Source organism: Ceratotherium simum, chromosome 31, assembly GCF_057802395.1.
Source record: "Ceratotherium simum simum isolate JZ-2026a chromosome 31, ASM5780239v1, whole genome shotgun sequence".
Lineage (NCBI taxonomy): Eukaryota > Metazoa > Chordata > Mammalia > Perissodactyla > Rhinocerotidae > Ceratotherium > Ceratotherium simum.
In genome coordinates, this window is record NC_141930.1 from 3,624,924 (window position 1) to 3,649,123 (window position 24,200).

Here is a 24,200-nt window from a genome sequence, read left to right on the forward strand (position 1 = left end):
TACCACTGGGATTTGTATCTGCACATTTTATATCATCCTGGCGGTGGTAGGGCATAGAAGCTACAACCATGGGCTCTGGGATAGGCCTGACTTTCTAGCTGTGTGGCCCTCGGCAAGTTACTCAGCCTCTCTGTGCCTCAATTTCCTCATCTGTAAAATAACTGTTAAGACATTGTTGTTGGGAAGATTAAATGAGCGCGTGTGAAACCCTTAGGCGAGTGCCTGGCACATCATAAGCATCACATTTGTGTTACCTATTATCACTACTATTGATCCAATTTCTCACCTGAAGTAGTAAGAAACGTTGTTCTTTGAAAGGTGTTATCATAGAATGTGATAGAGAATCCCTGTGTATCTGGTGTAACTCACTAACTAACACTTCAGAACACAGTTGAACAGAATGAGGTAGGAAAAAAGGTTTCTGAAGGGCAAAAATAGACATAAAAAGGCATATTTTACTACTCAAGGAGTTCACCCCATTTGGATCCTATTTATTTCTTCTTTTATGTGATTCTTAACAGTTGGGCTATTTAATTTCAAGGTCCACAGGAGTGGAAGTACCATCAGGGACACTGGGGAGGCACCTTGGCAGCAATCAAGGGACAAGAGAGAAACTCTAAAAGGGACAAAGAACTCACACAGCAGACAGAGCTGAGGCCACTGGACATGGCAGTAGGCCAGCATACTCAGAAAAGGCCACCACCTCTAGAAAATACAATATCTTCATCGTGACTCTCTCGAGTTACGAAAAAAGCAAAATCATGCACAATATTTTCAGTTTAAGAAGACAAAGACATGAGTAGTGCGTTTTGGAAAATTTTCAAACCAAAATGGTTAAGTGTTCCTGTATAAGAAATAATGTTATTAACAGATATAAACCCTCAGCTAATTCAGAAAACCCAGCTATGGACAAAATCTCATCACTTAAAGGATAAACCGTGGTTTCAGGATACTTGGACTTGTCATATTCAGAAAGAACATACTAGTCGGACATGGATTTTAAAATACACCTAAAAATCTCAAAGGGATTATAGCGAACGTGAATTATGACTAACCCAGTTAAACCCAGCTCTCATGTTATAGCTTCCTTCACAACTGTGGCCAACAGCCTATTCTAAAAACTGATTAAAATTCCCCCAAATTACAGGAGCATCTGTCTCAAACAGACACACACACTCGTGCACACGTATATTCATCAAAAAGTCAAAAATTTCCTTCACCGGGAACTGCTAAATGTCAAATCTATAGAAGAAATAAAAACGAAAAGATAAAGATTTGACTATCTCAATAGTTAAAACTCATATAAAAGAAAGCATGAAGACGACAGATTAAAACACGGACAAAAGATGGATTTCACACCAAAAAATTGTTAACATTCTTGAAAAAGTTTTCAAACTTTTAAGGAGTTAACACAGGAATAGTAAAAATATGAAAACTAAAACATGTCTACACAAAGACTTGTACCTGAATATTCATAACAGGCCCAAATTGGAAGCAGCAGGCGAACGGAAAAGCAAAGTGCAGGACACCCATAACATGAAACACCACTCAGGGACAGACAGGAGAGAACTATTGGTACAGGTAACAACATGGTGAACTGCAAAACATCAGGCTGAGTGAAAGAAGCTAAACACGTATATACCGTCTGAGTGCGTTAATATGAAGCTCTAGAAAAGACCATTTAAATTTATGGGAAAGAAAACAGAGTGATGGTTGCTGAGGCTGAGGGCAAGGTTGGGGTTTGGTTAGGGGAAGGAAAAAAGGAACTATGTGGGGTGATGGAAATGCTCCACACCTGGTGGTGGGGGTGGTTACAGGTATAGGCATTTGTCAAAACTCATTGAACTGCACACTTAAAATGGGAGCATTTAATGTACGCAAATTATCTTTATAAAATTGACTAAAAAAATAGATACTATTATTCATCACTTTTCAAATTTCTAAAATACGAAAACATCGAAATACTCAATATAGATTCATTCTATGTCTATCTATCCATCCATCAATCCATTCATTCATCCACCCATCCGTCCATCCATCTATCGTTTATCTAACACACACTTGGATACAGCACTTAGCATGTGCCTGGCACGATTTAAGTGATTTAAAATAAAAATTCACTTTAGCAATTCCTGTAATAATAACCATATGAGGTAGATACTGTTATTGTCCCCATTTTTGCAAAAGAGGAAAGTGAGGCTTGGTATCTTGCCCAAGGCCACTGAACATGGTAAAGTCAGGATATAAACCCAGGGTGCACATTTTTGACCACTACACTATGTTACTGATGTGCTGAGGTGGCTGGTCACGATTATATGCTGCTAATGGAGTATAAATTAATATTGCTTTGTAAAGCAATTTGGCAACATTCATCAAAGGCCTTAAAAATGTTTATCATCCTTTGATTTGTAATATCCATCTAGTAATTCTTATAGATTATCAGTATAGATTAATAGTATAGATTATCAGAAACAGAAATAATTCAAAATGTCTAATGCCAAAAATGTTTTAAAATGTTGCTAAATCCAATGGATAATATAAACTGGTGCCCTCCTTCCTAAAACACTGTCCCCTGGCCTTGGTGACACCACAACCACTTGGTTTTTTCTCCTAATGCTCTAGCTGTTCCTTCTCAGTCTCCTTTTCCTCTGCTGCTTCTAAACTAGTAGCGTTTCCCAGAGTTCCATTCTTATTCCTCTTTCCACTCTAAACCTTCTCCCTTACCTACCTCATAAACCAATCATTTCCAAACGAAATTGGTAGCCCTGGTCCTTTTCCTTGGGCTGCAGATTCATAACTCCCACAGGCTGCCAAATCTCTACTCAAAGATGGCCGATAGGTGTCTCATACACGTCCAGAACTGGACTTACCTTTCCTCCAAAATCCCTTCCTCTTTTTATAACTTCTAAGTGAAAATCACCACCATCTATGCAGTTGAACAACCAAGGACCTGGCAGTCGTCCATGATTCTTCCTTTTCCTATAGACTCAGCATCCAAGTTCTGTCACTTCTGCAGTGTTAACACAGTCTGAATCTCCCCACCTCTTTATATTTCCACTGCCTCTACCCTAGTTCAGGCCTGTAGTCTTGCCTGCAATACAATCATATTCTCTTAATCCAACAGTCATCTGATTTACAGCTTCCCAGATGTACCCATTTCTTTCTCTGGCCTCTTGGCTCTGGAACATGCTGCCTTGCTGGGGACATTGCTTCATCTAATGCAGACCTAAAAGTATCCATTTACTCAACTATTTGTTGAAAGTTGACAATGGACTGGCTACATCAGCACTGGTAACACGTAAGACACAGTCCCTTGCCTCACAGAGCCCTGGTCCAGAGGGAAACATAAGCAAACAAACAAACAAACAAACAATCTTATATTGTGATAAAGGGTATTAAGGAAAAGAACAGGTTGCTGACAAAGAGAATAAATGAGAACCAAACTGAGCCACTTGAGATTAAGCGGAAGAGTCAGGAAATGCATCTGTACTAGTTTTCTATTGCTGCTGTCACAAATTACCACAAATTTAGTGGCTTAAAACAACACAAATTTCTTATCTTATCATTCTGTAGATCAGAAGTCCAAAATGGGTCTCATGGAGCTAAGATCAAGGTGTGGGTAAGGCTGTGTTCTTTCTGGATGGTCTAGGGAAGAATCCATTTCCTGTTTTTTTCCAGCTTCTGGGGTCTGTGGCCTTCCTTGGCTCATGGCGCCCCCCTTCCTCCAGTGAAGGTCAGGCCAAGTCCTTTCCATGCTGCATCTCTCTGATTCTCTCTCTTCTCTTCCCTCTTCTACTTTCCAGGACCCTTGTAGTTACAATGGGCTCAGCAGCATAATCCAGAAAAATCTCTCTGATTCTCTCTCTTCTCTTCCCTCTTCTACTTTCCAGGACCCTTGTAGTTACAATGGGCTCAGCAGCATAATCCAGAAAAATCTCTCTATCTTAACACCAGCTTGTTAGCAACTTTAACCTTAATTCCCCTTTATCATGTAACCGAACACATTCACAGGCCCTGGGAATTAGGACATGGACATCTTTGGGAGGCCATTATTCTACCTACCACAGCATCTGACATTTAAACTGAGACCAGAGGACTTAGAGAAATGGCCAAATGGCTACGTACGTAAAAATGTACTCCAGGCAGAAGGAAAGGCCTGTGCAGCAGCCCTGAGGTGGAAAGGAGAGGGCAAGTGAGCGTGCTGGAAGGGCAGTGGGACTAGCCACGGAAGGGGAGTGCAGGGGAGGAAGGAGGCCTGAAGGCAGGGTCCCGTCGGCATTTGGATGTTGTTCTAAGTGGAGGGGCAACATGACATTTAAGCCTCACATTTTACATATGTCAATGTCATCTGACTTTTTGAGTGCCAGCTCCCAGCTCAGCTCCCACCTGCTCCCTGAAGCCTTCAATGGCTCTCACATCACCAGTCCCCATGGCTCAGCACGTGCTTCCACACTCCCTTACAGTGTGAAAAGTGTGTCACTGCCCTTTTCCCTGACTTCTCCCCACAACCGTAAGCTGTAAGCTACTAAAGGAAGGGACTATGGGGCACACATTGGTTAACTCACATTTGTTAAATGAGATGGAAAAAAACCTAGAAACACCTGTGTACCTTAACTACCTATAAGAATGGTTAATTCTGGGTAGTATGATAGATCTAAATTGTGCAGCCATCACAAATTATGTTTGTAATTTGGGAAAATAAGTTTGATCTCGGTTATAAAAAGATGGAACAAATCGGAGTAAAATTGAAAACTGAAAACAGCGGCTCTCTTTGGGTGGTGGCATACTGGGTAATTTTTATCCTAGACTATATTAATCTTTTCCCACCTTTTCTACTATTTGTATGTTACTTCAATAATTACATTTTAAGTTTAAAAAAGTAAATCAGAAAAAAATCCTCCCTTTTATAAATGCATTAAATTTAAGACAGAAAGGAAGACTCATGGGCTAATAATTGGGGAAAGTCAGTCTTAATTGCAAAATCTAAAAAACAATTTATTTATAAGAAATATTTTTTACCACACCAAAACTTACCATACTAAAGAAATGGTGTAATACAACACACACATCCAGACCAATACACGTGCGATCCATGTTGATAGGCGCTGCTGTTCAAACACTGACTTTTATCACTCATCCTTGGATTATGACCTTATTCTTAAAAACATCAGTTTATATTACTTAGTGCACTTGATATTAAGGTAGATCTTATCTGAAAATGAGTACTTTCACTCCTACTTTCATTTCTCTTCCCCTCTGCCTGGTATACCTTGCCCTTTTGGAGTCCTTTTCTTTGTTGGTACGTTTCTTGTAAACAACAGATGCCTGAATTTTTTCATCTAAACAAACTTATTAAAAAGAACAAGGAATGGAGCAGATTCATGTGCTGGAGAAACTAACAGGTTTCGAGTATTACTCATTCTATGTTTTCCGTGTATTACGCGTCCATGCTGTTCCTTCTGTTCATTTTTATGGGTTTCTTAAGCTTTCTGTGTTATTTTTTCCCCTTTAAATGAGACAGCAATTCAAAGTGCATTTCTAGTCTGTTAAACGTTACCTTTAAAGTTTTAATAACATATTTATGAAAAGAAAATTATGTATAACATCAGCAAAAGGTTTACTAATGTACCCGGGCACTCTGCTAATAAAATCTCTTAACTGAGGGTCTTGCCTGGAAACTCCTTATTCTTACCCTTATTAAGAACCTTCCTAAAATCTCTTCATTCTTGCCTGCATACATTCTTCATTCAAGGAAAGACTCTCGCCCCAAAGGTTGAGGCTCTTGCACCATTTTGAGCATCATTTCATGCATTACTCGGTCCCCTGGGACACATATGATGAAGGCAGTTCAGCTACAGTTGCACTGGTCTTGCTCGTTCTAAAAATTAAAACCAAAATTTGTGTAATTTTCCTATTCTCCCTAAAAGGAGAATAAAATGGAACTTTCCTGTAAAAGTGGATTTTAATCTATTCCATTATAGAAGTTAATTCTCAAAGCTCTCATTTCCACTCAAACTAGGTCCCTTAATTAGTAATGTAAGATTTATAAGCCTTAATAAACTGCAATTCACAGACATGAGCAGGGACTATTCCAGAGCACATAAAAGGGGAATTTCTTCAGTCCCTAACCTCTAACATTTTCTCAAGAGTAGTCTCTCATCAGTCTCAGTTACCTCCTAAAGGTGCAACTCTACTCGAAGTTAACTCCTCCTAAGTGATTCTAGAATAACAAGATTGGAAAAGAAAAGGCAATAAAATTCACTCCATGGTTCTCAGACGTCAGTAGGCTTCAAAATCACCTGTGGTATCTGTTTAAAATGCAGATTCCCAGGCCCCTTCCCTAGCCCTACAGAATCTGATTTCTCAGGTCTGACACTAAACTCTATTTTTAATAAGCATCCAGGAGATTCTGATGCATTTGCTCTTTGGTCTACACCTTGAGAAACACTGTCAGAATCCCTTTCAGGCCACCACCTTTCTTAAAGTGTGGGGGTGGAGGGACCATACACCTTAGCGAAAAAATAAACCCCGCCTGGCACTTTTCAGTTGACAAAGCTCTACCACCAGTTATGGTGTTTCCTCCCGTCTTCCTCCTTGGGGCAACTATTCAATTCGAACATTCCATTTGAATGATAAGACATACAGTAGTCCCCCTTATCTGCAGGGGATACTGTTCCCAGCCCACCAGCGGGTGCCTGAAACCATGGAGAGTACCGAACCCTATATATACCATGTTTTTCCCTATACATACATATCCATGATAAAGTTTAATTTTTGAATTAGGCACAGTAAGAGATGAACAACATTAACTTCTGTTTGGCATATCCGAATTGCCAGCATCACTACTCTTAGACTTTGGGGCCATCATTAAGTAAAATAAGGGTGACCTGAACACAAGCGCTGCGATACCACAACAGTCGATCTGATAACCCAGACGCCTACTAAGTGACCAACTGGTGGGTAGTCTAGACAGCGTGGATGCACTGGAGAAATCGATGATTCACGTCCCCGGGTGGGACGGAGCAGGACAGTGCGAGATTTCATCATGCTACTCAGAATGAAGTGCCATTTAAAACTTATGAATTGTTGGTTTCCGGAATTTTCCATTTAATATTTTTGGACTGCAGCTGACTGCGGGTAACTGAAACTGGAAAGCGAAACCTCGGATAAGAGGGGACTACTGTACAGGGTGGGGCTTGCCCAAGGACACACTGCTGGCAACTGGAACCAAGAACTCAGAACTGTCAACTATAAGCCCATTTCTCCTTTCTAGAACTGCAAAAACTGAGACGGCTGGCTTTTTTTTTTCTCCAATAAAGTTTTTTTTCAAATTACGCCAAAACTTTGGAGGTAGATACACCTTCTGCTTAGCATGGTGGTCCACGGCATCAATTCCGGCATCAGACTACCTGAGTTCATCTCATTTACTGCGGATCTTGGCTAAGTCACTTAACCTCCTTCAGCCTCACTTTCCTAATCAGCAAAATGGAGACATAACAGCTCTGTATAGTTTTGTCGGGAGGATTAAAGGAGCTAATACAAGTAAGACATCTGGCATAGTGCCAGGCATTTAGTCCTAGGTGTTAGTAACAATTTTTATTAGTGTTGTAGAGCTTTAGTCTCCTGAGAATTTTCTTTTTCCATTTAGGCATGCATCTTATATTTAATAGATGTTTAATACTTAGACTCTGGAATAGATGTATCCAGATCAGCTTTACTTATGCATTTTTAATAAATTTTATTTTTTAGAGAGGTTTAGGTTCACAGCAAAATTGAGAGGAAGTACAGAGATTTCCCATATACCCTCCACCCCCACACATGCATAGCCTCCACCACTATCAACATCCCTCACCAGACTGGTACAGTTCTTACAATTGATGAACATACCGTGACACATTATTATCACCAGAAGTCCACAGTTGACATCAGGATTCACTCTTGGTGTTGTACATATTATGGGTTTGGACAAATGTATAATGATGTATCCATTTAATAAAGTATGACTTAATAATGTATCCATCATTAAAGTATCATACAGAATAGTTTCTCGCCCTAAAAATCCTCTGTGCTCTGCCTATTCATCCCCCCCTCCCCGCTAACCTCTGGCACCCACTGATCCTTTTACTGTCTCCATGGTTTTGCCTTTTCCAGAATGTCATATCCTTGGCATAATATAGTATGTAGCATTTTCAGATTGACTTCTTTCAGCTAGTAATATGCATTTAAGCCTCCTCCATGTCTTTTCATGGCTTGATAGCTCATTTCTTTTTAGTGCTGAATGATATTCCACTGTCTGGAGGGACCACAGTTTATCTATCCATTCAGGACTGAAGGACATCTTGGCTGCTTCCAAGTTTTGGCAATTATGAATAAAGCTGCAGTCAACATTTGTGTGCAAGTTTTTGTGTGAACATAAGTTCTCAGCTCATTTGGGTAAACGCTGTGGAGCACGATTACTGGATCATATAAAAAGATTATATTTTTTCTTTATAAGAAACCGCCAAGCCATCTTCCAAAGTGACTGTACCATTTTATATTCCCACCAGCGGCAAATGAGAGTTCCTGTTGCTCCAGGAATGCTCCTCACCAGCATTCAGTCTTGTCGGTGTTTTGGATTTTCACCACTCTAATAGGTATGTAGTGGTATCTCCTTATTGTTTTATATATATATTTTTATATATTATTATATATTTTATATATATATATATATATATAATATATATAGTGGTAAAATACACATAACACGTTCAGTAGTTTTAAGTACATTCACATTGTTGTGCAACCATTCTCCCGAACTCTTTTCATCTTGCAAAACTGAAACTCTATACTCATAGTATTAGTTTGCTAGGCCTACCATAAGAAAATACCAGACTGGGTGGCTTAAACAACAGAAATTTATTTTCTCACTTTTTTTTTTTCTGGAGGCTACAAGGCCAAGATCAAGGAATCAGCAAGCTTGGTTTCTTCTGAGGCCTCTCTCCTTGGCCTGTGGATGGCTGCCCTCTCCTGTCCTCACGCGGGCTTTCCTCTGTGGCATGCATCACTATGTCTATGTCCAAATTTCCTCTTCTTACAAGGATACCAGTCAGGTTGGGTTAGCGCCCACTCTAACGACCTTATTTAACTTTATCACCTCTCTAAAGGCCGCATCTCCAAATACAGTCACATTCTGAGGTCACTGGGGGTTACAGCTTCAACTTTTGGATTTTGAGGGGACACAAATCAGCCCACAACACCCTTTAAACAACTTCCCATTCTCCCCTCCCTCTAGCCCCTGGCAACCACTCTCCTCCTGTCTCTATGAACTTGACCACTCTAGTTACTTCATATAATTGGAATCATACTGTATTTGTGTTTTTGTGATTAGCATAATATCTTCAAGGTTCATCTATGTAGTAGCATGCGTGAGAATTTCCTTTCTTTTTAAGGCTGAATAATCTTCCATTGTATGCACACACCACATTTTGTTTATCCATTCATCTGTCAGTGGACACTTGTATTGCTTGTACCTTTTGGCTATTGTGAATAATGCTGCTATGAATATGGGTGTACAAATATCTGTTCAAGACCTTGTTTTCAATTCTTTCGGGTATATACTCAGAAGTAAAATTGTCCTGAGAATTTTTAAGCATGCACTAAAGCTCTGGCTGTTCTACCCATATATCTCTCCTTAGACTAATTCTTCCTTTATTCTGTGACACCAAATCTTTTCTTGATATCACAAACTAAGGCCTCAGATTAAATTATTTATTTCTCCCAGGGTGTGTATTAATCAGCTAAAGATAAATGGGTAAGAGTCAGGGACCTGTGAGATAAGAAACACCGTAAATACTTTATCATATTAACGCAGGTATCATTCAGGCCATTTGTAACCTAAACAATTATAATAAAAGAGATAAGCAATCTTGATCATGCTTTAAAAAGTTTAAGGTGGCAGCAAAATGGCAAATATAAAATTCAGTCATAAATTATATTTAACAGGAATTTTCAAAACAACATATAGACAGTCATGACTATCCTAACAGTTCTTTAAATTCTTAGTTCTGGAAAAAGGGAACCCTCCCTAGTTTAATTTGTGAAATAATATGGAATTTGCCATCTATACCCTCATTTTCAATGCAGGAGCTCAATACGTCTTTCTCCCATCATGGGTAGAAGAATGAAAACACCCATGCATTTTTCTTTACAAGAAAGAATTCATGCCGTTATATAGATGAAAAACTTAAATATGAAGTTGACATTTTTTAGGAATACTGAAAGGAAGTATAACATAGAGAATAAGGAAAAACGGTCTAGTTTCAAATCTTAGGTCTGTCACTTTCTACTGGGTGACACTGGGCAAGTTACTTAACCTATCAGTTTTCTCATCTGTGAAACAGGGATGTTAGGCTTGAACTTCCACTGTTGTTAAGAGGATAAAGTTAGTTAATATATACAAAATACCTGGCTCACAGCAAGCTCTCAATATTAGCTATTAACAGCATAAACTGGCAAACCACATAGCTTGAAAGGACCATGACTTAACTCCTCATCTCACTGGAATAAAGAGATAGTAACTACCCATCCTCAAATGAGACTATATGGTGGGGATGCAGGATGGGGGTATTGAATAAAATTTTCTGAAATCACTTCCAAGGTGTTTCTATTCCCGCCTGATTGTTAAATTATACCAGAACAGCTGTATTAGAATTGATTTACTTTGTTAAGCTATATCCTCAATTAGTTACATTACTAAGAAGAAATGCATCACTAAGATACACCATTACATTCTTATTCTTCGGTAGCATGGGTCATAAGTTAGAAAATAAATAGCATCTATGTGGTCTTGGATATTTTATGGATAACCAAGACATCTGCATATGAAGGTTGATATAATTTTTTATATTGATGATATTCACAAAAATGATGTTTCATTAACTGCTTCTTAAAAACTGTCAAGTGTATAACTCAAAAGTATCAATAAGTTATGCTGAAATCCCCCCGAAATAAGAATATAAGAAAAAATATGATTTTATAATTTCAAATTACAGGAAACTCATAACTGTCAGTGTTAGTCCATCTTCAACATGCACTGTATTTTCAGAAATGTCTTAATGATCTTTTACTGTGGTACACAATAAGAAATATCATTGGAAAGATTTCAATATAAGAATTTTATTTATTTATTTTTGGTAAGGAAGATTGGCCCTGAGCTAACACCTGTGCCAATCTTCCTCTATTTTGTATGTGGGTCACTGCCATAGCATGGCTTGATGAGTGGTGCAGGTCCACGCCCAGGATCGGAATGGGTGAACCTGGGCCACCAAAGCAGAGCATGCTGAACTTAACCACCACACCACAGGGCCAGCCCCTTCAATATAAGAATTTTGTATATAAGATTTTACACATAGATGTAAATAAATGAAAAATATATGTAAAGAAATGAAATACATATATTTCTCATATATATGTGAAAAACAATGATACTCAAACTGTTCTCTAGAAGTATAAAGTCATTAATATAAGGAGACACTATGTTACTTTGAACTTCTAGGAGAGTTCTAGGATGAATGAAACAATGCTATTATCAAATATTAGCTCCACTTCCTACTCACAGCCTCTGTGACTTCTGGAAAGCAATTATATGGCCACAGATGAACCAGGAGGAAGCCAAAGAATTTAAGGTCAAGCAAGGCATGTTCCATCATATTATGAAGCAAGTGGAAAGAGAAGCCCTCAAAGTCAGCCCTCAGAGTCCAGTTTTATTTGGAAAACCCCAAACTTCCCTGATTCCTTATTGAAGTCACAGGCTACGGGTGAGTTTCTAGATTTTGAATAGCAGTTACAAGCTATGTTTTGTAACATCCCTGCCTTTCTCTGATGACTTCACGACTTTAAATACTCTTAAATAGAATCCATGTTAGTTCCTAGCAATTTAAATGCTATACATGCCATAAAACACTTTTTGGGAGGGAGGAAGGGGCTGTGGGGAAAAAAAAAGAGAACAAAGAATTTCCAAAGGTGGGGGAAAATTCCAGGAATAACACTTCAAAAAGAAGAGAGTAGAAACTACTTTTCCAAAGTGCAAAATATGTGCATCCTGCCTCATTTGGATGAAGTAAAACAATTCAGATAACTCAACAATCACTTACCAAACACCTACTACAGCACGAGAGAGGAGTGGGTATTCAATGACATTCCTCACCCCCTGGGCTACACTCAGAGAAGGGCCCCTGGGGGTCTCAGGTTCCTACATTCAGAGAGTACTGGATGCTCTGTTCAGATGCTGCCTCCGCTTCCCTCACTCTAGGTAACAAGCCTCGATGAGTGCAGACACACTCTCAAGCCAGGTAAGGTCGTCCCGGCACTCCCCTGGGTGCTGGGACTAATCCTCAGTGTAAGACCAGATTTAGGGGTAACCCTGGGAGGGGTCTGCAGTGACTGCTGACTCGCTAGTAACTTTTGTTTATTGTTTTTAAAGCTTTGGTTCTTACTTAAACTTGGTGCGCCCACTGAATTTTAATTCAAGTGAGCACACTCTCTTGTTCCCCAGCGCCGTGGAGTCCTTCCAAACCCTGCTTGGAACGGTTAAGTCATTTTGTTTAACCCAGTGATGCATGTTGCTGTTTGGAAACTCTGAACTGTAGTAAAAGACGAAACACACGTTCTCATGAAACAGTGCGAGTTCACTGAGCGCTTCGACCTCTTGGGGTGAAAGTTATAAAATATCCCCTTTCCGTGAGACGGGAAATCTCACTTTTAGAAATCTATATCAGATGCCCAATTAAGTCACAAATCAAGTATCCCCTCCTCACCATCAGGAGAATGAAAAGCAGTGTACGAGGAGGAGGTTTTTTCATTACTATTAGTATTTTAACAGGGAGGGGGGTGTGGAGAGCTCACTCTTTTTCTTCTTTCCTCCGGAAGAGGTGGCAAAATCTTTTTTTTTTTTTTTTCCAACAAAGGGAACAAGGTCTCAACTAGAATCGCCTATTAAAACCATCACTTCCCAAGAGCAAAATTAATCCCGAGGGTGTCTCCGGGCCAAGCGCCCGGGTCCCCGCGCGCCTCCGCCACAGGCGGACGCGCAGCCACCGGGACACCGGGTCGCCCTCGGTCCCCGCGCCCGCGACGGAGCCACGCGGGCGCGCTCGCGCTCTGCGCTCTTTGTGGAGAGCCCGGGCCCCGTTGGCTACGCGGCCGGTCGGGGCAGCCGGCCCGGCCCTCCCCCGGCCCGCTCCAGGCCCGCGCCGGCCGCATGGGCCCCGCGCGCGCTCGCCGACCCCGCAGCGGGGGGTGGGCTCCCGGCCGCGCTCCGAAGCCCGCCCCGTGCCCGCCTCCCGCGCTCACCGCTTTGAGATCCAGGACGCCGTCCTTGGCCTCCTGCAGCAGCGACACGAACTTGGTGGTGAGCAGCCCCAGGCTCTTCTCGTGCCGGCTGCTGCCGGCCCCGCCACCCGCGAGCGGCGGCGGCGGGGGCTGCGCCTGGGGGGGCGGCGGGGGCGGCCGCGGGCCCTGCCCCTGCCCCTGCGGCGCCTGCTGCCCGGGGCCCGCGGGCTCCGCCGCCGCCATCGCGTCCCCGCGCCGCGCTGCTCGCCCCCCGCCCGCGGCCCCTGCCCGGGGCGCCCGCGCCGGCCGAGAGCGCACGAGGTCGCGGGCCCGCAGGCGACAGGTGCGCGGCGCCCTCCGCGGCCCGGGCCGCCGCCCCTCCCGAGCCCGGGAAGCCGACGGGAGCCCGACCGAGGGGAGGGGGAGTGGAGGCGAGCAGAAGGGGCAGCGAGGGGTGGGGACCGAGTTTAAATGGCAGGAAGTGACGCCGCGGCCGCCGTTGCCTGGAGACGCGTGTTCCTGGAGGAAGGAGGGGCGGGAGGGAGGCGGGCCGCGTGTCGCAGCCTCCGTCCCCGCCGCCGGAGCTGCCCGGGGACGGCCGAGCCGCGGCCGCGCGGGAGGAGAAAGGGCTCGCGAAGGCGGAACGTCTCTGTGCCCGGGGACGCCCGCTTCTGAGCCGGCGTCTCCGTTTGTAGGGGCGCGCAGATGAGCCGGCGGTCACTTGTCGCTGGGCGCTGTCTGCTGTCCCTGCTCTTTTCAGGCTTTAGAATTCTTGGCACACATTTCCGTGAGTTGGACCAAGTGCAAGGCTTTATTCTGTAGAGCATCTCTTTAGGTTCGGGAGACAGGAAAAGCGGAATCGTGGAGTCTGAGGGTTTGGTCCTCTTCTGCAGCCACTCCCAAGGCCTTACCTTCTACGTAGAGCAACTGAGGTGGAGAGGGAGAGGCTGTGAATTGCGCCAAGACTCGCCCATAGACCCCAGGTCTGCATTCAGAACAGTGTTCTTAATACCTTCCTAGAACCAAATCATATGTATTATTTGGAATATTAGGCGTCCCCAGGTTCTTGTGCGTTGGCGACGCTCCAAACCCTTGATGGTAGATGAGATCGCACACAGATCTGAGTAAAAGTTTTTTCTCTTTCGATTACAAACTCTTGCGAATCAAGACTAAATTTTAAATGAGTTGGTGTCACACACAACACTTTGAATAAGATAGGTGCTCAACGCATATCAGGTGAATGAAAATTTCATATGACAGTCATTAATCAAGCAAGTTTCGATTTTTGCTTAATTTATAATAACAATAAACTGGCAAAAAAAAAGGGTCACTGAAATGAAGTGAAATACTCAGCAGCATTAACTAGTAAATACAAACTGGACACACTGTTTATTACAAAAAAAATGTGTTTCCCATTCATAGGCACAGAACTTTATTATTAATTAACCAGATAGCCTTTATTTTAATCCAAAAACTCTATAAACAAAACTTGGAATTAAAAATCTGAAGTACGACATGAAAAATTCTGTTTATAAAACCACTCGAACAATTTTAAGTTATCTGAAAATGGTTTTTCCTATGTGATTTGGCATTAGCAAAATCACCAAGTTTTGCAAATTAATTTTACTGATTGATAAATTAATAAAATTAATAAACACAATTGTGTTTCTAAAGAAGGTTTTAGTTTTAATTTGAAGAGGGGATGTTCTGCTATAGATGCAGGGATGGGACTTGATAAAAATAAAATTATTGTTATTTTAAAAACTTACATTTATGTTGTTAGCTCAGCTTGCCATAACAAAAATACCATAGACTGGGTGTCTTAGACAACAGAACTTTATTTTCTCACAGTTCTGGAGGCTGGAAGTCCAAGATCAGGGTGCCAGTATGGTCGGATTCTGGTGAGAGCTCTCCTCCTGGCTTGCAGACGGCCACCTTCTCTCGGTGTCCTCACAAGGCAGAGGGAGAGAGAGCAAGTATGCTCTCCGGTGTCTGTTCTTATGAGGACACTAATCCCATCGTGAGGTCCCCATTCTCATGACCTCATCTAACCCTAATTGCCTCCCAAAGGCTGCCTCTCCAAATACCATCACCTTGGGGATTAGAGCTTTAACATATGAATTTGAGGGAGACAGAATTCATTCCTTAGCGTGTGCTGTTACTTTATAAAAACTGTTTTGGTAATTTTGAAAATAGTTGGTTTTTTTAAAATTTCAGTTTTTAAAGGATTTCTGCAAAGCAATTATCATACTACTAATGATGCTAATAGGTCACTTGAAATTTATTTTGCGCTGTTTTGTGTTTTTCACAATGAATTTTTCATTGGTTTAAATTAGCTGTAGTTCAACTAGAAAATATTCACAAATTAGCATCCATTTCAATTAGTCTTCAAAATCCTATATGTGTCAGAGAAACTGAAAATAACTTGCACTGATGGTTCTCAAACTTTAATGAGAAAAATCATCTATGGTGTTGTTAAAAATGCAGGTTCTTGAATCCAAAACTGAGAGACCAATCAACATTTGATATGAGAATTTGACTTGGGAATCTGAGTTTTTCACAAAGCCTTGCAGGTAATTCTCATGCACATGGTCACTGTTTGAAAAACACTGAATAACACAATGAAAAGAATTATCGTTTTTCCTAAAACAGCTAAAGATCAGAGGCTGATAACACAAAAGCCTTTTAATATTGACTTTTATTGCTGAATCTTTTTTGAAATTTTTGCTAATGAAATTATTTAAGAAATATGATTTTTAAAAATCAGGTTACAAATAACCTTTAAGAAAATTATATTAGTAACTATTTTGAAATACATTAATCCAACTTTTTGATTTCTGTATCCTTTTGGCTACAAAGGAGACAACTCTCAAAAGACTATCAATTGCTACCATAGTTCTTTGTCTAATTCTGAAGAAGGCCTAAGAATTCTTTCTGTTAAAAATTAGGGCTCATATTGGGCCGGCCCCGTGGCTTAGCGGTTAAGTGCGTGCGCTCTGCTGCTGGCGGCCTGGGTTCGGATCCCAGGCGCGCAGCGACACACCACTTCTCCGGCCATGCTGAGGCCGCATCCCACATACAGCAACTAGAGGGATGTGCAGCTATGACATGCAACTGTCTACTGGGGCTTTGGGGGAAAAATAAATAAAAAAATTATTAAAAAAAAAAAAAAATTAGGGCTCATATCATATCAGCAAGATGTAGGTAAGATCTTTATACATTCTGGTAATTCAGTTGAACTAGACTGTATTGCATTGACCTATGGAATAATAAATGCATGACAGTAATCCTTTGTTAAATTCAGATTAATTACATTGGATTAATTGGGCAGATAATATGATCTATTATAATATTGTTTATATTTTCCTGATTATATTTTCTTTATTTTTATGCATTTTGGAAGTGCAGCTTAGCCAGTTCAGGAGTAGGAAGGAGGACTTAAGTATTGCGAATTCAACAGAATGATTTATTAGCCCATAGCTTATTAGACGGAGAGTGTCTAACATTTGTGGAATTTCACATATGCTGTTTTCGTAGAAGTCCAGGATCAATTTAAAATATGTACAGTTGTGTCATAATATAGTAGTTAAATATTTAAGGAAATCCAACCAAATTGTGTTTTGTTCACTGTTGATGGCATACTGATTTAAATGCGTTAGTCTATTCAGTGGTCATAAGTGGTTTGAACTTCCAACTTTCAGGTCCCCTTTGAGCTAACAAACTTCTCTCAAAAGGCTGCCTCCATCAGTTTTATTACTCCCTTGTCTAATCTGTTCTAAGTTAATGAAAATAAAATCTGGCTTTCTATTTTTCTTTTCCAAACATTACAACACACAAACATCCTCTTTGAACTTTCTAGGTAAAAAAAAAAGAAAAAATTTAGTTAAAAAGATAGGTTTCAAGGATTATTAATCCTCTCATTATGATAAACAACATTATTCTTTGCCTACCTATAACCTGCATGGTACAATAATATGATACATAATGCAAAGACCTTGTCTTCACAAGTTTGTACCCTATAAGTAGAAGTGGGAAATGCAGATTACATTGACGTATATATAGAAATATAACTCACACATATTAGAGAGATTTTAAATTTTATTTGGTGTCTTCTCCTCTGCCTTATTGCCCTATCAAGGCAGCTTACAGAATGATCACTTATGTGAAAAATAAGACATAGCATTAAAAGAAAGAAAGAAAGAGTTGCCTCTGAAGATTCTTGAAGAGTGGTATTGAGAATTCTAATTCTCGTCTTTATTAAGTTCATGCTTATGATCTGATATGTGGGGTCAGAATTTCAACCATACATATGCAAATGTAAGAAAAAGAGATCCAAATTTCTTATAACCAAAAATAACTCAACTAGTATATGCTGGATGCTTCTATTTATTTATACATGAACAGTGTTCTGTCTGCACTTATAAACGGGGAAGGCAGAGATGGTCAAATGTTTACTGAAACTGCATGTCATTTAGACCTTCCTGAAAAATCAAGTTGCTCAGCAACTCTCCCACTGGAAACACGGTTGATAACACCATTTCTTTGAATTCTTAGTAAGATAAAAATACTTATCACTAAACCACCAAAGCGGAAGATGGCAGCTTGTCCAAATAATGAGCCATCATATAAAGACCTCCTGTTCACGATACATTGCCCCAATTAAGACACAAACTTATACACAGTACCCTCAGATCCCAGCTCTTTGGCAACTAAGACCTGGTGTCAACTGAGTGTTGAAAATTTTTGAACTGATCACCAAGAGGGAGTGATTCTAAGTCAAAAGCGTTGTTGTCAAAGGGTAATTTCTCACCAATAAATGATCCCCACTCATTCAGTTCCTTGTGCAGTGCCGGGAAACCTATTCCCTAGAATGAAAAATAAAGCACTCTAAATAAATAGATAAATACATCTCTCAAGATAATGATAAGAGGTATCTGAGACTTATCTCACCTTAACAAATGTACCATCCTATCTTGCTCTACTATAATACACTATTTTATTTATAAAAATAATTATTTATGTAATTATATGTATGCTATTTATAAAAAATTAAAGAATTTATTGAGCAAAAATTAAATTCAGATTCATCAGTGGATATCTCCCAACTAAGTCATGTTAGCCATGTACATTACCAAATCAAATAATATGGGCTTTTAGAATCTCTGAAAAAAATGCTTTGTGAAATGGAAACAAATAGAAAAACAAAAATATCACCTTTGGGAATCTTTCCTCAGTCAGTAGAACATCCCATAATTTGTCTGACTCTTCTATTGTGTGATACACATACTATTTGTGTTACACTGAATGATTTTTAGCTGATACATGGTAAAGCATTTTTTTGATTTTAATACTTGCATGATTCATTTAATGTGGATTAAGAAAAAATTAAAAATAAACATAACCAGGACATTAAATTAGTGGTTACATTTGTGTTATTTGAGCTGTGGCTAAAAAAGGTATTTAATTGTTAAAAGTAAGTCAATTTCAGGAAAACTGTTAAGAAAATAGTGGTTTGGGTGGTGTGAAGATATGGCAAAAATCATGAAGGGAAAACTAATGATGTCATGACAGTTTTTATTTTTAGTTTTTTATTTTTTGGTGAGGAAGATGGGCCCTGAGCTAACATTGTGCTCATCTTCCTCTTTCTGCTTTAGGAAGATTGTCGCTGAGCTAACATCTGTGCTCATCTTCCTTTACTCTGTATGTGGGACGCAGCCACAGCATGGCTTGATGAGCAGTGTGTAGGTCCACGCCTGGGATCTGGACTCTGGAACCAGGGGCCGCCAAAGCGGAGCCTGCCACCTTAACCACTATGCCACCAGGCTGGCCCCCTCATGCCGATTTTTAAATGCATCAGTTGATTCAATGCTCATAATCAATTGAAGTTTGGTAAACACTTGATTTATCTTTTAGCTGACAGGAAGAAAACCATTGTACTCTCGTAGTCTTTAGCCAATTGTGCATCACAAAGAGCTGGCTGTCAAAGTTCCGAATCTTTAGCTGGATTATTTCAGTAAAGAGAGGAAGTATACAGATTTCACAAGTTCAATAGTGTTTACAAATGAGTGAGTGATGCCTGCCAGCATTGTTCACACTGAGGGTTGGAAGGGCATTCCAAGATTGGAAAGTACAAACCCATGTTCTCTTCACTACTGTTCGGAAGAAAATACTTGCCAATCAAGAAGCCCCTCCCCAGGACCAGCCCAGTGGCACAGCGGTTAACTGCGCGCCCTCCGCTGTGGCGGCCCGGCCCAGATCCGGGGCGCACCAATGCTCGGCATGTTAAGCCATGCTGTGGCGTGTCCCAGATAAAGTGGAGGAAGATGGGCACGGATGTTAGCCCAGGGCCAGTCTTCCTCAGCAAAAAATAAAAAGAGGAGGATTGGCATGGATGTTAACTCAGGGCTGATCTTCCTCACAAAAAAGAAAAAAAAAGCCCCTCCCCGCCGAAGTTTTAAAAATAATGGAAAGAAGTGGTGTAGATAGATCCTCAAAGTCTCCCACCATGTCCTTACTCTCAATGAGCCATATCCTAAGAAAACAGAATTTAAACGCAAGACAGGTACATTACCAACAAACACAGCAGTATCTAGACAAAAGTGAAAAACTGGCTAACAAAAATAAGATAATCCATTGAAAGCTGTGGCTACAAGGGCAGCCTATGGCAAGATGGGACTGGGGAGTGGAGGAATCATACAACCATAGACTGGGTCCGGAGTAATTATCAACTATGGGCAATATTGCCAGACAGTAATAGAAATCCTAGAAAGATTTCAAAGATTCTTATGACACTGGACCTAGACCCCAGATTCTCAAGGTTGTAAAAACAACCATTTCTTTAGGTTTAAATAAAAGGATCTTCCAAGAGTTTGATAAAATGAAAAAAAAAATCCAACCTCATTTATAAATCACCTGCTTACTTAGATCTGTGTGTATATGAACAGAGTACAGTTTGTACACTTCTTGAAGGAAGTATAAAGCAAAATTCAGTCTAATTACAGGTGTAACAACTAAACTTCTAAATTTAGCCCTTCCAAAACCTGGTGGGAGTCCTGGTAGAAAACTGCACAGCAGCCCCTTGGAAAAGAATGTTTTGATTTGGGAGCCTCAGATAAGACCCCACAGACTGATCCCCTATAATTCACTCTCAGCATGTGTATCAAAGCAAAGAGAGGGGTCCCACTGTGGGAAGGATGCCCACCATCTCTTCAAAGCCTGAACACATCCTCAACTAGCCCTCAGGTAAGGTTGGGTGCAGGCATTTGGTTCTAATGAATAGGTGTTTGTTTGTTGTGCTCTGTAGGTGGCTATCTGTGTGCCTTATTCAACAGATCTTTCAGAGGGTGATAGTGTGGTGAGAGATTTGGTAGGGGGCTCTAGGAAGGACAAGGTATGAGCTATCTGATGGGAAGCAATCAGGTCAGACTGTGGACTTAGACCCTAAGCTGTGGCAATAAATGTTGGGAATACCAGCTGAACCATGATGAACCATAATGAATGATCACAGACTCTAGGCACCCTAAAACAACTGTCTTATATTTATGTATTCCAGAGCAGATACTTGGACAAACACGGTGGTTACATCCACTTTATGGAATGTATAATTGAGTCAGTTATATCAATAAAATGTGTTCAGCTGCTCACATGTCCTTTGATCATTGTGGTTCAAGCCATATATTAGGCATAAGCAGCAATACCATATCTCCAAAGAAAGTAACCACATTTAGTGTTCTCCATTCTATCTCCTTTCAATCCCCAAGTACAGCCAGCCCACAAATCATAAATCAGATGGGATATCAAGGCTGCTTCATGAAAATCTACCCACTGAATTAAGTAGTCACAACTTCAGCAACTTTACTCTCTCACTCCTATAAAATGTGGGTTCATCTACTATTTGTCACAGATTTATTTACTGGGACTTGCAACAATGAGATCAACCTGGGACATTACTTTTATCCACTGCATCAACGATATTAAATGTTACTAGGGTTTAATGAAGAAAGGTAGCAACTGCTCTTTGTTCCCTAAGATCTCAACAACAAAGAAGAGAGGGGATAAACTGTTATCCTCCCAGAAAACTCAGGGTCTGGCCATGTGAGTGAACATATTGGGATTCCAATGGATGAGAGAAGGTAGAACTTTTCTAATTATCCTCTGGGATACTAAACTGGAGCCTCTATACCTGATGTCCCAACCTTGCAGGAGCTCAGCGGTCTTGGAGACAGCATAGCTTGGCTTTGGGAATTTGGCGTGTTGTAGGTACTAAAGCTAAGCTGAAAGACTAGAAGGTTTGAGTTAGATACTTTTAAATCAAGATTTTGGATCCAGGGATTACTGCAGTGTGAGCAGCCCTTCTTCTTTCACACCATGACCCAGAAAGACAAATGATTTTTTAAACCTCTGACATCTTTTCAATCAATCATCGCTAGTCAAACCACACACACACACACACACACAAATGAGCATGGGTCAACACAGAGCCCGTTTCTCTATCACACAATGACCTGAACTGCCTGTTATGAAATGAGGGCTCTCAGCTCCCCTTTCTCAGATAGGTGAGCCCAGTACTCTGTCAGCTAGTAGAAATGGTTTAATCAAGATTAAATAAAGGTAATAATTAAGCAAGCTTGATGGGGTGTGTGCTACCTTGGTGCACACTGAGGATTTCACAGAATCCTGAAGTGTCCTCCACGTTATATCACCTATATTGACAAATGGAGGTCAACCATATACTGAGCTCACCACCAGACAGAACGTTTGTCTGATTTATGAATGGGGCTGCCTGGTATTTGGCTGAACAATATCTATAAACCACAGCTGGCTTGTATTCTAATTTGTACATATCCATGCTATATTAGGGAACTACTCTTTCCCCCAGTAGACTGAAGTGACACAGACTAAACAGCAAGAGAAAGAAAGCCATTGAAACTGGTCACTTAGAATCCAAGATACTTAGATATTTATGTGCTATGGCTCATATCATGGCTGAATGGTCAGGACGGGAAAATTGAGGGTGTCAGGCTTTGGTTCAGGTGAAAATTGGACTCACTGTTAACTCTCATCCAAATTCATGTATAACATATAGATCAGCATCAGAGGAATAAAGGAAAGGGAGCATATAGAATAATGTTTCCAATTTGGCATGGCCAAACACAGGTGAGCACATCTTAACTGGAAGCAGAAGTTACAGCATTGTTTTAATAAGTGGAGATTTGGAATAGTACTAAGGATCATATGTCAATAAGAATGGGCTAGATTATGCTGCCCTAACAAACAAACCCCCAAATCTCAGAGGTTTAAAACATCATCACTTCCACTCAAAACTAATCGGCCAGAGCTAGTCACATGGCCCCATCTGACCACAATGGTGCCATGATGTATGCCACAAATGATTGTATGCCACCCAAATAATTGACACACATCACTAATGATGGCGTATTTGTGATTGGAGGTGGTAGAGGCACTGTCGTAGCAAATCACTCCAACTACCAGCTAAGAAGGTCACACCCAAGGAATTGCTTTGGACATATATCCGATGAAAACTCAGGCAGAAGATGGTAAGAGGACTATATAGGAGCGGAACAGCAGAGAGACCTAAAGGCCCTATTTAGGGTAGATGCTTAATAAGAACTTTAATTTGTTTATTAAATGGAGAGGGGCAAAGCTGAAGCAAACTGCGGAGAGCTCTAGGCCATAGCATCTCAACTTCAACATACATCCATATCACTACTCAGTAGGTCTGGGGTGGGACCTGAGAATATGCACGTTCGAGAAGCTCCCAATTTATGAAAATGCTGTTGGTTCCTTGATCACACCTTGAGTAGCCAATCTCTAAACTGTAATAAGCCACCATTATGGTATTTTCCAGAATACTCTTTCCGGTCTAGGCACAAGCTCTGTTGCAAGAGCAGGCCCATCAATGAAAAATCAAATCACAGTAGTATATGTGCTTACTGCCAGGGGGATCGTGGGTTGCTATACATCCCATGTATAGACACATGAGTTAATCCCAAAGAAATGAACATTTGAAATGTGATGATCCATAATAAATAGTACATGAATTAATTCGAGGACACTTACAGATCTTGATTTCTCCTTTTACAAGATTGCACAGAGAACCAGAGAATGGAAAAAGGTCTTGGGTACATAAAATTTGTAAAAATGCATAAGCATAACATTTCTAATTGGGACAGTAGTGCCCTTTCTGCAAAGGGTAAAAATCTCTCTGGATACCGCAGTTTTTATTCTCCCTTGGAGACTCACATGGGTACCTGAATATACTGAACTGCTAATACTGTGCCGAAGTGTGTCTCAAAACTTGGCAATGCAATAAATATTGTGGAGGTCCGGGGAGAATGGGGTGCAAGTAGAATTGTCTGGTAAGACGGATAAGATTTTAACATGGAATGCAGGAGAAATTTGTGAGCAAATATGCCTACTGCCCTCTGCAATATCAGGGGGCATATGTCAGGATGGCTGTCATAGGAGGAGAACTTTTCCAAGAAAACTTAAAAACTCTAAGATCTATGCTAGACGATATTCTTGAGTGAGGGGGGCAGTCACGCCGTCAGAAAACAGCACTATTTGTGCTAATAAAGCAACGAGCGTTCCAGAGAGTCAGCTAGAACAAGTAAACGTGAAGTATAGAGTGGACTGAATATGGGAGAGCAACTGAAGTCAGAAAATCCCCAATCTGAGTATTTTTATCATTTTGAAGGGCCAAAACAGTGGTTTTCTGACGTGGAGGTACTTCCTTCTTTCACCCTGCAGGTTCGTTGTTGAGTAGCGTACTTGTTCTTATCCCATGAAGGTCTCAGTGATTTAAGTATAGCTGAGTGTAAATCATAACTTTGAAACACATTCCCGGTGGAGTGCAGTGAGTCATCCATAAA

General features: G+C 40.7%; 1 protein-coding gene across 6 annotated transcripts in view; it reads right to left on the bottom strand.

Annotated features, from left to right (window-relative positions):
- Positions 1-13,709, bottom strand: part of E2F5 (E2F transcription factor 5) — a 33,403-nt gene extending 19,694 nt beyond the window's left edge. Inside the window, exon 1 of one of the 6 annotated variants that reach the window (XM_087420379.1) lies at positions 13,330-13,709. In XM_087420379.1, the coding sequence (XP_087276505.1) occupies positions 13,330-13,551 (222 nt within the window). In that variant the 5' untranslated portion in view covers positions 13,552-13,709. The remainder of the gene's footprint in view (positions 1-13,329) is intronic. The other 5 variants (XM_087420378.1, XM_087420381.1, XM_087420380.1 and 2 more) reach the window with 5 other exon arrangements.
- Positions 13,710-24,200: the final 10,491 nt, after the last annotated feature.